This window comes from Psittacula echo (assembly GCF_963264785.1).
Source record: "Psittacula echo genome assembly, chromosome: 6".
Lineage (NCBI taxonomy): Eukaryota > Metazoa > Chordata > Aves > Psittaciformes > Psittacidae > Psittacula > Psittacula echo.
The window spans coordinates 11388001-11404418 of NC_137743.1; the positions used below are offsets into that span (position 1 = coordinate 11388001).

The 16418-nt window shown below is 43.6% G+C and overlaps 1 protein-coding gene across 1 annotated transcript in view; it reads right to left on the minus strand.

Moving 5' to 3' along the window:
- RBM20 (RNA binding motif protein 20) overlaps nucleotides 1–16418 on the minus strand; it is a gene marked incomplete at both ends in the record, with an annotated part of 101895 nt that overhangs the window by 22412 nt on the left and 63065 nt on the right. Inside the window, one exon of the mRNA XM_080621030.1 lies at nucleotides 779–1955. Within this exon, the coding sequence (XP_080477156.1) occupies nucleotides 779–1955 (1177 nt within the window). The remainder of the gene's footprint in view (nucleotides 1–778; nucleotides 1956–16418) is intronic.

A 16418-nucleotide genomic window follows, 5' to 3' on the forward strand; every position in this document is an offset into this window, starting at 1 on the left:
CCAGCAGAGCCCATGAATGGCTGTGGGGTTCAGAGGACCACATAAGTGGCTTTCTCCAGACCTGACCTATATAACGTGACCTAGGACACGGGCTTTCTGCGCCACTGGGAAGCTGCTTCCCAAGGGTGAATTTGGAGCTCCCTTGGCAGTACGAAGAGAGAAGTGGGAGCGTGGTCTGCACCGCACATGCTGGGCAGCTTCTTGCTTCCAGGCCAAAGTCGCTGGGGATCCTGAGTCTTAAATTTTCCTTACTGATACGAGGAGGAGGAGGAGATCCCAATAAGGGATTATTAAATGTAATTATTATTAAAATGAATTTATCAAAATGCACTGTTTTGTTTATGCAAGCTGCTCCCACAGGGCTGTTAGGGGGAAGCCTTTGGGATCAGAACCACAAAAAGAAAGGGACAGGCAGATAAAACTGCAGATGTGTGGTTACAATACCAGCTTGAGAAGCGGAGGATCAGCTTGGAGCTCCTCCTCCCCTCGCTTTGGGCCCATGAGATGATCTGCCACCGCAGCCTGGGCTCGCATTTCTCACGCCAGCGCTGTAATCTCACTGTCTTTCACAGCGGAACAAACCCAGATCTTGAAACCCCAGTAATCACCACAGAACAGATGTACAACACCCTACGCAAAACTGTGGCCCTTTGTTTCCACTCCTCTCAGTGCACCTCCATGGGGCAAGAGGCCGCAGGAGCCAGCAGCCATATCAATCACCAGCCAGCCTGTTTTAAGGGTCCAAACCATGCACTGGGGGTGCCTTAAACCCACTCACCTTCAGATCGAAGACCTTCTTGTCACACAGGGCGCAGACGTGTGGGAAGTGGAGGGGGGCCACCCCTCGGAGGTCACCCAGCTGGTGCTGTGGCAGCGGGCGTGCGGGCAGGTCAGGCGCGCCGCCGCTCCGCTCCTCCTTCTGCCTCATGCGCGGGCTGCCGAAGCTCTGCTTGCTGTGGTTGAGGCGGCCGAAGGCAGGGGGGGTGGCCGCGCTGAACTTCGTGTCAGGTGTTGGCTCTTCGGGGTTGTAGAGCTCGTTTCTTATTTCATACTGCTGCTGACTCGCTGTCGGCCACAGGCTGCTGTCGCCAGGCACGAGGTCAGGCTTGTTTTGGCCGGGGAAATTAGGGATGTTTTCCCACTGGTTGCTTGTACCGCTGCCATGCAACACGGCACCGGGATCTCCTTTCGGATGGGAGCCCGTGTGCGGGTCGCCGGGGAAGGCCCGTGCCGTGCCGTGCTGTGCCGTTGCCCCATAGGCTTCCTTGGGAAAGGCTGCGACTGCCGCCTCGTGCTGCAGCTGACCGGGAGCCCCAAAGTGACTCTCATAACGTGGCCCTGCCGGCGAGGAGGCTGCATGGGTCCCACCGCTGAGGAAGCCGTGCTGGTCCCCCTCCGGACCGTACGCCTGAGGGGTGGCAGCGGTGGTGTTTTGCTTGTTGTACTCATAAAACCCCCCCGCAGCCACGGAGCTGGAGGCCCCTGCCTTGTTGAGACCCACCACCACGGGTTGCTGGCCCGAGGTCGGAGCCATGACACCTCCAAAGGGACTCATGACGATGGCATTGGGGCCCTGGGCCTGGACAGGCCCCAGCCCGCCCCCCGGTGTGGCTAACGCTGGGCTCTGTGCGGGGAAGGCAATGCCACCAGACGGGAACCTCGTGCCAGCCATGCCGGGCCCCTGCGGCGGCCCCGCGGCGTGGCCCTGCGGGGCGTTCATCACCGAGGGGTGCCGCAGCTGGTTGAAGAGTGGCTGGGACATGGCCACTTTGGAGAGCACTTGGTTGAGGACAGTGGCAGCGGCCGGGTTGTTGGTGACGGCGGTCTGAGCCAACTTCAGCCGGTGGAGCGTGAGCTGCGCCTGGAGCTGCGCCAGCTGCAGGCTGGCCGGCGAAGGGAGCAGCGGGTTGGGGGTGCCCACGTTGAATGGACTCTTCTCCAGGAGCTTGGCAGCACTGCAAAGGATCAGGAGCTGGGTTAGCCGAATTCACACAACATCTACCTGCACTTGCCTCCCCAGGATGGGATGCATAGCTGCTTCTGGAGATCTGGCTTATCTAAACATAGGGAAAGCAAGGTGGTGATCGAGAATGCAGCCGTACTGAGAATGCAGCCGTAACATGACATCCTCCCTTCCACATCTGCAGCTGCATCCCTTTCAATCAAAACGCTACCAGGGAGACAACTGTTCCAAAGATCTCTCTTTAAAATCCACATTGCATTCCTCATCAACCTTCGGATCAGGCCTTCAGATCATTTTAAGTACCCATAGAAATCACATCTCTAATGCAGACCAAGAACAAAGGCAACACAAGTCCTCCCGCACTGTCCATGAATCTACAATCTTTCCTCTTTTCTGCGCTTGATGCAACCTCCATCCTCCCTGCTGAGCCATCACCGCTCCTCACTGATTTTGTGACATTACCTTTTCTTCCTTTTCCCCGCAGAGCACGGGGATTTGAAGAAAAAGACATCAAATGGTACTGTAAAGCCAGCCCCGTAGGTACGTCACACCTAGCACATCTGGCTGCATAAAGCAAGGTGAAATACATCACATGTATTTATTTTAATCATTTACAGTTCTCATTTAATTAATCTGCATGGCAGCCTGTTCTGTAACCAAGTATATTGTTTCCCTGTTGTGCAGATGCAATATAGTGGGAATAAAAGGGAATGATGTGCCAGAAGCTGGAGCAACTACAAATCATCCTGAAGAGATTTCCCTGTTCAGTTGGAATGTAATGCAAAATTTCTGCAGTGCCAGCTGGTGAAAATCAAGGTCTTTATACTTCCTAGAAATTAGAGGTGCATTGAGTATTTTCCTTCAAGTCTCATACATGGAATGAATAAATGATGACTAAATTGTCTGTATGAATTCCAGAGCTAGGAAGACAGGAGGTGATATTTTCAGGCATTGGGAAGCACCCCTGGGACATCTCACCAGCTCACAGCACCACCACCAACCCTTCCTCCCTGCATCTGCAACCATAAACCAGGAAAAAATAAATCAAAATGGGTAAAGTATAGCAAAGTTATAAGCAAGTAAAATGTTATAATGGAAAGTATTAGGCATCACTAGCTTCCAGGCAGCTGCACTCACCCTGCTGCCCCCCTTGCACTATTTCATGATGCCTCCAGCATCACCAGTGGCACAGGCAGGCTGGTCCAAGTGTACATACACTGTCCCATGGCCACGCTCCCACTGTATGCCATGCTGTCTATATTTGGATACCATCATCATGCCCCTACTAGAAACATGTTAGCCATCACTGTTTCCATCACCAAGAGCCTCTGCTCACGGACTGCAAAGCTACTCAGCACATTACAAATGGCTGATCATTCTGAAAATGAGAGTAGAGAGCACTCAAATAACAGGGATGTGGTCCAAAGTTCAATCAATTTATATTGTAAAAATGTATTGAGTTTCAATTTAGGCCTTTCAAAGCAGCAGGAGCTATGCATCAACTGCCACGCAACCCTCACTGTTAATAATTGGCCAATTTGCTGAACTGCATGGATGAAGCTGTAGTTAATGATAAATGTCTTGTCAGCATGCTACATTTGAAAACCACGAATTAGGAAAACATCTGCTTAAATCCAAAGTATGACTAAGAGAAAATGAATGGGTTTCATATTTAACGTTTAACTTCCACTAGCAACTGCAAGGCACATCTGTCTCCCAAAATCCAAAACGTTGTTTGGATAAGTGCATCATTATGTAATGACAAGACTCCCTGCCAGCACAAGCTGACACCACTGTGCTTCAGAGCTGAGGTGCCCTTTGTTTTCCACTGTGATTACCATCTCTTACTCTCTGACTTGCGCTTACAGCGGTTTGCTGTAAATTTGATTATGCATGAGAGTCAGGGCCCAAGTACAGCCAAAAAACATGGAAGCTCTCGGAAACCCCATCTCATGAGATCCTGAGCACCCATAAAAGCTAAAGGGGTACAAGGGACTCAGCAAGCAGAAGGTCCCGTGCTGGCACACACACACTTATCACTGTTGCTGGATGTGCCACAACCCTGTGCCTAGGCTATATTGTACCACCAGCACCTGAAGTGTCCTGGCTTATGATGTGGCATGTGGTAGTTGCCACAGGCCAGCCAATTATTTAGTTTTATAGCTGGTTATACCTTTTGTATGCTACATAAGCTGTAAAACTCCTTTACAAGTTTTATAGAGCATGCAAATAAGAGCTGCCTGGTGGTCTTAAAATAAAAAGAAAAGCCAGCAGCCAGCATATGATGTTTTCAGGCTCACGAGCTACAGATGACTCCTATTCCCAGCAATCTAATTCCACCGTGCTGCAAGCCTACGCAGCAGCATGCATATCCTGACAGCTGCAGCCTTTTCCCAACTGTGGTGGCTACCTGCTGGATGTGGGCACAGGATCCCTCTCTCCAGTGAAACCATCTAACTCGATGCAAGCCCTGAAGCTCCCTCAGCTCCTCATATTTTGACCAGCTTTGGAGCACTGTCTCTAAGAACACCCTCAGCACATGAGTAGTGCCCTGCCAGAGCATCCACTGCCTGGGCATGCCAGGGCACTTGCTTCTCCTCAGCTCTGCAATCACTTCTGGGCTCTGCAGATGGGCATGGGGAAGGTTTGCACAACTGGCTGGTGGACACCCAGATTTGAGGATTTCTGTTCTGTTATGAAATACAGGATCTAAGCGATGCAAGAGGCCAGTGTGCACAGCTTTGGAAATTTCTTTCCCTCTTTCTGTTCTGCAGTTATAATATTTAGGTATTTGATAACATCATTTTGTAAATAATCCTGCTGCAGATTTACTAAGCTATTGGAAACTACAAACACAAAGTGAAGACAGTACTCAGCTAAGGCATTTAATGGAGGCCATTCACACTCATGTACACACACTTCCCAGCCCAGCTCATCCTCAGGTTACTAAAACGCAGCCCCCATATGCTCGTGGGGGGTCTCTGCTGCGAGATGTTTCAAAGCAGCTGAATGAACCTTTCATGCTCTATTGAGCACCCAGGGAATTAGCCTGCGTCAGCCCAAGTCAGCTCTATCCCATGCAAAACATTCCCGATTACAAGGTCAGAGATGTAAAAAGTAAACAGAAGTTGTCCTCTTCGCTTAATTTACTTAATATCAGCTGTACAGCTGCAGTCTTTACACAACTAGGAAAGCCAGAAATGGTCTTTCTTTACTAAAATAATGTCAGGCAAGAGCTCTGCCCTACCATTCCAGGAAGAAATCCATAAACCAGGCAAGTTTTCACACAGCTCTGGGAGATAGGAGTTGAAGATGTGCATCAATTATTGCAATACTCACAGTAAGATTGCAACCACGGTCAGGCAATATTGCTATAAATCAATTCAGCCCATCTGCTACCCCTGTAATCCTTATTATGCTTCTAGCATCCAAGAACAGTGAGCAACACACGTTGCCAGAGGTAAAGTTTCTAGATGACTGGATTATTTGAGTAATCCTGTCTACAAGAGTGATGAAAAGGCTGAACACAAAACATGTCTATCAGAACAGACTGACAACCTGGAGCTTGATTTTCAAACTGCAAAATCAAGGAGTCTGAAATGCTCCCCAACACCTTTCAAAATGAAGAAATGAAATTAAAAGTCTGAAGTAATGAAGTGATGATCTTGGCTGCAACTATTTATTTAAGAATTATTTATTATCAAATACTTGAAATGCTGCACAGAGTATGAATTTGAATACTTGAAAAAAAGGACTAATTCATAGCAGTGAAAAGTTCATTTTCTTGCATTTGCCATGAATCCTGCACATCTTTTAAGATTTTTCCATTCCCTCCCCTATGACACATTTGCTTTTACATATAATTACATCTACCTGTCAAAACCTTTGAAAGATAATTTTTAGATGTGTTTTGTTCCAAAAGCTGCACATTCTTTCTGAGCTGTCTGTATCACTGTGTTTATTTCAGAAGTAAAATGGCCAAGGATGTTAAGAGACCAAAGTATCCCAGATGTATGACTCTGCATTAGGACAGTATTAGATTTGAGACCCTATTTGCAGTAGCATGATGGGTTTTCATCCATTAAAGCTGTTTCTGAATCCATTTTTCTAACAGTTATGAAACTTTAAATTTTTAATTCAGGACTCCTGAATGCATCAAAGAGAACCATTTCCTAATTATCCAAGCACAAAATCAATTATGTTCTGCTATGGAGAAGTGTGAACATTCTTTCCCTGTAACGTCTCATTTATTCTAAACACATGGGGTTACCTTCTCTAAACTCACCCAAAACAATTGCTGCTGTACTAAAAGAGCAAATAAAACCCCCTTAAAAACAAACAATTCAGTTGTTATATAGATGAAAGTAAGAAGATATTAGGGATAAACCTATCCTTCAAATAAAAATGCACGATTTGACAGTAGTTAAAACTAAGATTATACATTTGTATGTTAGGACACAATTCGGTCTCTTGAATTCAAGGGAACTTCAAAAGCTCTATTTCAAACACTGGCAGAAGTAAAGACAAAGTTGAACAATCTCGGCAACATATGTTAAATATTAGATTAATTAATTACTACAACAATATTTTATGTTATGCTATTTTGCAGATCCCATTAAGAATACAGGGTTTATGTTCCTTTTTCCTTGTTGAATAAATAACCCCACCACTTATGTCAATAAAAACTAGAGCACTGGATAAAAAATGGTCACAGGAGCTTTTTACTATACTCTAGACTGCATCTGGCTGACACTAAATGACTGTTCACTTTCTCTACAGCTCCACAAGCAGTATTTTCTTTGGGGGTTAGTCAAGTTACTTCCTTGGTCATAAAAGCTTGGAAAGCCTGCTGAAAGGAGAAACCCCTCCACCTTTATAATTTAAGCTACTCATTCATCTACTGCTGAACTTTTTTTTTTTTGCTGAGTTTGGGTTAGAAATGATAAAAAAAGAGATCATGTTTCATAGTAAGTTCAGCTAATGATGGGGAGCACTAAAAACCTTAAGCTACTCTAATACTTTTATAAGCCACAAGTAAGACCCTTCTTATCCCAAATAACAATTTATAAAGCCCTCCATTATACTATTGAGAGAGTAAATTAAAACATCAGCCAATATATACATGTGTTTTGCCAAGTGAGTTTTGCATAGAGTTGACCATTGCCAAACATATTATCTGGACAATCATCTGACTTAACTGTTAGCTGGAAGATGAAATATAAAATGCTATCACAGAGCTGCTACACTCAAGGTTCCCAGACTTGATAGGAGTTAAGTGCTGCCTCTGACCGAGAGTCCTTTTTGCTCCTTTGAAACTTTCAGCCAAAATGTTCTCTGCCTTTGTTTATATGCAGAGCAGTCAAGCAATTTTTAGTGGGAAAGGGACAAGATAAAGGGGCAGACATAGTGGCTGTGTCTTGGGTAACAGTTGTGATCACGGAGATAAAATCAGCTCTTAGGAGGATGGTTATACAGGCTCCCAAGGTGGGATCACCAACCTAAACTCAACCACTCTTGACATATTTATTCAATCTGCTCTTAGGAACCTTCTTTTACAGAGATTTCATGACCTCCAAGGACAAGTGATTCCTCAACTTCCTTTAGTCTTACAAAGCTCCTCTCAAGGCCTACAGTGGCTCTTTGCTAACAGCATGACCTGTCTTCCCATCCATTCTGAGAAGGGATTCTCTTACCTTCCTGCAGCTGCTATCAGATCTTCTCTACAACCTTCCCAGCTCCCTTCTCTGCACATTTTGTGTTAACATTTGTTTATAATGCCTAGTATGATTGCTTTTCTTCATAATAGCACAGCCCGTGGTCCCATTACACCCAGACCCTTTCCTGAAGAGCTACTGCCCAGAGACATTGGTTGGGAGGGATCTCTGGAGCTCAGCTGGTCTGACTTCCCACACCGAAAAGGCTAGCTCAGTCCTTTCCACTGTCCAATGGGTTTATCATATCCCCATTTCATATTGTCCTCATTAATATAATATCCAGGTTACACCAGATCTGGTTTGTCAGGATTACTCTGGACTCCAGTGCTGTCTCTGGAGTAAATCCTCTCCTCTTGGCACTAGCTGCAGATTTAACAGATGTTTTGTTCACCCAAGTCATCAATGAAAGTGTCAAATAGACGGAAGACTGTTCCCAAGAAGGGAACTGTGATGGACCATTCCAATTTCTCTCCAAACACCAGTAATTCAAAGACACCTCAGACACCTTGCAGCTCTGCTTTGTGTGCTGAAGAGATCACACTCGTTCCTCCCTGACAGTCAATTTTGCTAAAAACTAAAAAAAGCAAGTGTCTTATTTGCAGTTGCAAGGATAAAATCGTGGATCATCTCTGATGAGACTGATTTCTTATTACCAAATCCTGCTCTATAGTTCTGGGAGAATTGTTTTCGATTGTTACTTAAAATCCACTATACGTTCTGGTTTCTGTACAGCAACATTTGCTTCCATTTGATTAAGCTGCTTTCAACTGCTGAACCCAAAGCCATAGACAGTAGTTTGTATTTATACCACGACAACAAAACCAGGTTATCACCAAAGCCTTCACTGGCCATCACACTTTCCTCCCCCTGTTATTCAAGATATATTTTACCCTGGAAATAAGTTTCTTGTATTGTGTGGAACTCCAGATTGTATACTGGGCTTATTTCTGCTTTCCTTCATGCAGCACATCTCCATAACTATTTAGTTAGGCAAAATTCAACTCCTTTCAAGTAAGGGATGTACTCTAGTAAATGTACCACCTAAACCCAAGGTTATAGGTAACAATTTTCAGACACTGGGACAGTTAATGCTTTGTTTCATGACATTTAAATGTTGCTTGGTTTTGACAATGTGCCACATATGACAGGGATGTGCCTGAGTTTTAGTTTGCACATGGGTACACTGGTCTACATTTTAAATTTCAACAGGCAGTCACACAAATCCCTTTCGCTGTACTGCCGTCACCTATCTGCAGCTGATTCCCAAGGAAATGCCACCCCTTATTTACTAAGGAAATGCATTTTTAAAACTGTACCTTAAATGTATGCTAAAAACTGTTGGAAAAAGCTGTAGCACCAGAGCAGTGCCCTCTGTAACATGTTGCAAAGATCTAAATTAGCAGAGAAATCGTGTCACAGCTTTAAGGAGCTTTCAGAGCAATCTGCGACAGCCTGGCAGTGCCATGCTGCCCGCGCCTGCCTCTCAGCACCCTTCTCGCAACAGCTCTCATCATCTAGGCTTCCAATATCCTTTATGGTGTGAAGTCCTCAAGCTAGATCATCCCTGCCAACCAGTATCCCAGTTGGGATCCTGTAAGAAGGGGTGTTGGGGGTCCCCAATAACCTCATCGCCCTGACAGACAATAGTGCCAGGGTGCCATGCAGTCATGCCTCAAGACCCTGGCAGCAAATAGCATAGCCCTGAGGCTTGCCTAGAGGCTGAGGGGCACAGGAGGCCTTCTGGAAGGGAAAAAGCAGGATAGAAGGCAGTATGGATGGTACTGCAAATCCATAGGGTGACCAAAGAGGTCAGGACAGGGATTAACATTGGCAGAGGTAGGCAACCTTGACGGGAATAGGGCGAGTGGCTCCAGCAAATGCATCTCTGCTTCAGGAGCTGTGGTTGCCGCTTTGTTGCATGGCTCCGTGCTGCTTCCAGCCTCCCCTAAAAAATGAAAGAAATCTGCAGAGAAATGATCTGGAAAGCTTATATTTTAAGTAAAAAAAGAGAAAATGCAGCCTGTTTAAAAAAAAAAAAAAGTCAGGAACCCTTCTAAGGCTTTTTACACAAACACGCAAAAGCCCAACTGAAAAATAATCCTCAGCATATAGTACTTACTAGAAAAGATATTACAGTAATATCTCACTGCACCTTCTGCTAATGTGTTTTCTGCATGGTGCTGTTAACAACTACAAAAATAATAAGTTTGAGTGTATCAATATCTCACACTGCCTGGAGGCACAGCTATTTTCATTTGTGCACTGAAAGCAGGAAGCGTAATGCGGTAGGCAGATAATTCCTCATTTGAATAAGCCATTTCTATTTCACAGCCATATAAGACAATATAAAAGCCCTTTTCGAAAGGTAGTATCTTCAGTTTGTAGACAGGAAAATGACATATAACTGTGGAAAGGGTAAAGCACTAAGAAGGGGTTTTATTTCTAAGTAGCTTCGTTTGTCCTCAAAGAAAGGGTTGCCATTTGTGTGGGGGAAAAAAGAAAAACAACAAAAATACTAAACTCACCTTTTTTATCCTTTTATTTTCAAGTATTTGTCCCAATGATATATTTACAAAGCTTAATGAAAAAGTGTATTGGTAAATTAAGTTTCTAGGAGAACACGTGTCGGCATTCATAGCGGTAATGGCACAGGCTGCAGCAATCGCATGCAAACCTGAGCTCGCCTGTTTGTACCCTTAGGTCAGCTGAAAAGCGACAGCTTGGGACTAAAAGTCACCCAGGAGCATCGCAGTCATTTCATAATTAATCTAGTATCACCACCTCCACTAAAAGCTGTTTAAATGCCATGTGTTACTAACCACCATAGCACAAGAGCGCACAAGGATAGACACTGGAACAGCGTCTATGCAAAGCGGCCAATATGATTTACTTTCTCGTTACTGCTAGTGTCTAAAAGTAGGCAATTGAAAGTAATATTTTAAATTTAAAAAGAAAAAAAGAAAAGCTTCACTTACTTTTTAAATCAGATTTCTGATTAGAAAACCAGAACCTCTGTGGATTTCTTATGCTATATATTACGTAACTGTATACTTAGGCCTATTTTTCAGTTTTCCTTTTAATGTATATTTTAAAAGCACATCAGTGTTGTAAATTCCTATTGTTTACATACCCACATGCATTACTGGTGTACATAAATTATATATGAATCTTATGAAGCCCAGATCTAATTCAGCTGTTACTGAAATGTGCTGCAAAGCCTTTCCTGATTTCAGTGTAGCAAGAGCAGTGCTCCTATATCTCTTTTCAGTTATATTTAATTTAAACATAAAACATCAAAGAAGATTGCTCTCTTTTCATGATCTCTTTGAAATCAGCTTTTAATACTAGGTCATAATATTCATACTGTTACATGGAAGTAAGACATAGGGTATTTTAGCCTAGAAGCTTTCATTATCTATTTTGTAATGAATGTTGCTCACTTGTTTCTTTAATGCACCCCAAATTCTATGCTAAAGAAATTTTAATGCAAATTTTGAAAGACATACAGGAGGGTTTATTTATTTTTCTTATGTTAAAGGGCAACAGTTGGTATGAATCAGACCTGAGCATGTTCCTTCTGGCAGAAAACAGCCCATGCCAGAACTGCTGGAACTCTCTGCCTTTGAGAAGTTTAATTTATTGTCTTGAATAATAAACTGCCATTCAATCAACCTTGTGAAACAAAACACGAAACAGGCCGGGGCTTAAATCTTGAACAGGGACCAAAAGAGTTTTCCACAAAGGAAGCAAAACTGGGAGAGGCATTTTATATTAAATAACGTCAATTATTTTGTTCTCCCTTTTTGTCTGCCTTCAGTATTAATTAGGAGTAACTGCCAGTTAATACGCTCCAAGCTCTGCACGGTAAAATTGATTAGTATACTAAGATAGAAAATACGAATCAGTTTTTGAGAAAAATATCAGGTTTCAGATCACTGCATGGGGCAGCTGTGAGGAAGGAAAAAGTGTGACAATATTAACCCATCCACAACACACAGCTGGGTAATCCAGTCCTCCTGACCAAACTGTCAAGGCAGATGACCAGCCACTATGTTTTGTTTAAGCAGTGCATTATTTCCTCTTAATCTTTGCTCGCTGGCTAGTCCATGTTTACTGTAATGTACACTGCTCAGTAGCCACAATCTGTATATCTAAACAGCTTGTACAATGAAAGAAGAACAGGTTTTAATTCATTTCACTGGCCTGCATAGTAGAAGTTACACCTTGTGTTACCGATATATCTTTTAATCGCAAAGTACCACTCTGGGGCCCAGAGTTTTCTGTGTGAAAAGATGTCTTAAGAGTTGTGACCTCTATATTTTTTAAATATATAATTATTTTCTTAAAAATTATCTTATTTATTTCCTAGGTTTTACTTCTGAGGAAAAAAAATTAAAAAGCTGTCTTGAAGTATAAAGTCTCAGTCACTAAAACCAAACAAAATACAAACAAAATACCCCCATTAATAATGTTGCTCTGATTCTTTCTAATTTATTTTATTCCAAGGAACTCTATTCAAACTCTAATGACAACATTTCCAAATTGAACTGCCTTTGAAATATTTTGGTATTTTGACTTATTTCACATTTTCAAATAATTCTCTGCCCACTGGTTATAAATGACATTAATGTAATTCTGCTTTGTATCTACTCACACAGACGATGAGGGTTGTTACAGGGGGGTTAACCATGGCAAATCAATAGGATACAATTTGGCGTGGAATGTCTTTTAAAGTAGAAAAGCCCTGGTATTACAAAAACCTAAGCACTATAAGGAGCTAGAGCACACACCAGATTGTACCGTTGATTTGAGATCCCGGTTAGCAGTTACCACCCGCCCTGCACACGCCTGCCTTTTTTCCTTCGCAACGGAAAGAGCTGTACCTCAAGATTGTGTTCTAAAGATTGCTAAGATATTCTGCTTGGCAGATTAGCACCCGTCCTTGCTGGAGAACGGCCTGACAGGCGTTTCGGAGCGGCGGTGGGTGACATCTTACCTTCTTGCAACGGGTATGGCTGCCGGGAGCAGCGAGTTGGTGCGGAGGAAGTGCGGCAAGGAGCCGATGTCAGCGTTGCACACATACTGCCTGGTAACATCCCGCTGACATTCTACCTGCTCTCTGTAACCCGGCTATTCACAAGCTTCCTTCCACAAAGTCACAACTTTGGGAATGAAAAAAACCCCTCGCTCCAGCCCAGCCCAAATGGAGGACCGGAAGGCAGATCACGTGGCCGCCAGGAGCTGGTCTTGTTGCATTACATGCAGCAAGTGTGGATGGCAAACAATATCGGTTGATGTTTATGCCACATGTTCTCAGTCTTTTCACGTATCAGCACCAAAATCTTGTTTCTGCACAGTGTAACACCGCGGGATCCTACCAGGAGAGGGTTATGGTCTAATAAGGCAAACTGCAGAATACACATGGCACGCTAAGGAAGACCAAGAGGAACTGACATTTACAAAGCGAACCCTTGCTCTGGAAGGCAACAAGCATTACCCAGTGAAGTTTTAACAGTTTCTTAAAATGCACACTCAAATACATCGTGGTTTATTCCTGAGAAATTTGTCCATGTTCAAATTATCTGCCTCTTAAAGACAGTTGAGATTTTTAGGCAAAACACTGTTGTTATTTGAGCTAATATTATTGCTCAAGTCAGCTATCTGCCTGCTCAAAAACACTCAACAGAAACAAGATTCATAATTCAGTGCTAAACCACTGCTCCAAACGCATACGAGTGCTGACCTGTGCCATGGGCTCTGCTGGGACTCCCAGTGCAAGGGCAAAAGCAACACAAAACCTTCACATCCTTAGTGTAGTATTGGAGGAGTTATCTCAGCAGGTCTCTTCCCGTTCCTGATCCATCCTTGTTAAACCAAAGCTTTTCAATAGCAAGTTTTGCACCTTCCTAAGCCAAAAGTTTGTGTGCTTTACATTTAGATGGCGAAATTATTGATCTTTCCCATATTTCACATTATTCAAAAGTGACCACAGACACAAAAATGCTATTTTCTTGTCCCTGCCTCTAACATATCGCAGTATGTAAGGCAAATAAGAAATAAGCAAGCTGTTCTCTCATATCCAAAGATCAAGATAAGCCAAATATTCCTATTTTTGCCTGTGGTACATTAGCCCCTTCAGCCCATCAGACCACTCTCCTTATGGCTGTTTAGTTGGCCACGCTACTAACCTCCTGGGACACGCAAGAGCTTGTTAAACTTTCTCCTTACAATTAACAGCATTAATCTGGAAAACTTTTACAGTAGCAGTGGCAATTCTATATGTGACATGATCCTTTTATGGAAGATGCCGTTTCCAAAATCGCTTTGCAGTAAGGCAAACCACAAGCTAAATCAGCTTCTTAACACACACCTCTTACCTTTAAATAAAAACTTATAATCCTGTAATACTTCACACTTGCTCAGAGTGGAGTCCAGAGGGGTCTCCATCCATGTTTTTCTCTCTTTCTTGCCTTCTTTCTTCCTTCCTGTGCCATGTCAGAGAGCTCTCCCCACCTCTCCAAAGGAGAAAACTACTGTTCAAGTTTCTGGCTTTTCTCTAAATAAAAAAGCCTTTAGGAGATGGCAGAAACTGTGACTGAACAGGGAAAGGCGCCTAACAGGTGGTCCAAGTGTGTTCCTTCACACATGCAACTCTCATCAGGAAACAGCGGAAAATTCAGGGGAAGGAGAAGGAATTAGCAAAACCTATAGGGCTTTTCTGCAGCCTGTCACATCATCCCCCAGCACAGGCAACCTCACGCTCTCCTCTGCATCTGCATTGCATTAAACAGGATGAAGAAACGCAAACCAACTTTCACTTGAATATGAACTCTCCACTTAAGTCACCCTCAGGACAATCACAGGAATCACATATGGCGAACTCAGCCTGGGAACTGCGCTGGACCTTTCCGGCCAGGAGCAGAGCTAATCCTCACTGCTGCCCGCATATGGCTTGTGACTGAGCCCCGCAGGTTCCTCCCTGCCTGCAGCTGCTGGCCCAATCAGTGGCACGAGCAGGGCCAACTGGATTGTGTCAGCAGATGGACTTGCATTTTTTCCATCAAGTCGGAGCAGGCCAGTAACAAAGGGAAGCGAGGCGAGTAACAGGGGTGATTTGACTTCAGAACTTGCTACTTAGAGCACAGGCTGCATGCTCGCTGATCCCTTTAGAGAGGGAAAAAGATTCACTCTCCCAGCTCCACGGTTCTCCCTAACCTGCATTTGCATCTGTCATCAGATACTCGTGTTTCCCTTCACACCCAGGAAACAACTTGCCCCAAAACGACAGCGTTCCAGGCAATCTGGCAAATCTCATCCCTGTGGCATGTCCTTGCCTCATCTGTTTGCGAAGCTAGGATAAAAAAAGAGAAAGAAGAAGAAAAGAGAGAAACCAGCAGCTAGTCCTCTCCCCACCCCCCGAGGAAAGACCTGCCATTCAGAATAGAAGTGTTACTTATATAAGTAGTGTTACTGCTATAATGAACCTTTCCAGTCTTTTCTGCTACCTCAATTGAAAGTAATAAATGCAATAAAAAGTAATAACAAATAAATCATAAAGTAATAAAAAATAAAAAAAATAAATATTATTTTGAAAGTGAATCTAGCTCAGAGGGAGGCAGTGAAGCCTCTCAACTGGTTAAATTTCAGCTGGGAGCCTCCTCATAGTTTTCAGATAGCAACAATGTGCCAGTCTCAATATCCACCCTGCAGGCACATGCAGGTCTCCCCAATGCCTGACGCTCTCTGCTAAGGTAATATGATGCTTCCAGGGGCTGGTGAGACTAGAACAGCTCATTGCAGTCTTTGGAGTATTAGTGAGGGTAAGGACAAAAAATACATTCAGACCACTTGTATCACTGAGAAAAAAACATCCTCAAAGATGAAGTAATGCAGCTGAGAAGAAATTTTAACTGAGCAGTTGGCACACGTGGAGAGAAACAACTCAGTCGATGGCAACAACATATCTGATGAGCAGCTGTAAGTCCTGTGGTGCGGCTCTTCAGGAAATTTTGCTCTCTAACATCCTACTTGGGGACTGTTTCTGCATGGCTTTTTAATTGACAGGTCAGTGTTTTCTTATCAATTGCCCATCATAATATCTGGACTCTCATATCTCTTACTGCATTTAAAAAACTTTCTATACGACAGCAAGCACAGTTTCAGATCCTGACCCTGTCTCCGGAGTTCCTGGATCATAGTATTACTGTTACAAAACCCATCAGTATGTCATTTGGGAAACAGCCTGAAAAGTCAGATGCAGTGCAAGCCAAGCAGGGATGTGATGGATCAATCTGAATATTTAAACAGCAGAATTAAAAAAAAATAAATGGGCAGCCATCTCCAGATATGGGAGCATCCCCACTCAGAGGAGATTATTGAATAAACAACACATCCTGATGTCTGATGGAATATGAGCCTGAAAATCCCTTGGCATGAGCTTCCATCTACAAGGTGGGGGGGTGGAAGAAGCTTATCTCCATGTTCCGCAAAAAATGAGCCTTATAGTCAAGCCTTTTATAATACCCTAAGAAATAAGACACTGGCAGGCAGACAGAATTGTGGTTGGATCTGCTGTAAGAATTTCTGTAACCATCGAATAAGTTATTTTATAGGAATTTGCTACATCCATCGCGACTTTTGCAATGACGTATGCAGTAAAACAGAGCAGTGTTTTCTTCCCTCAAGACAGAAAAAAAAGAAGCTGTCTTCACAGCTGATGCAGAAACCTTCACATGTATTTT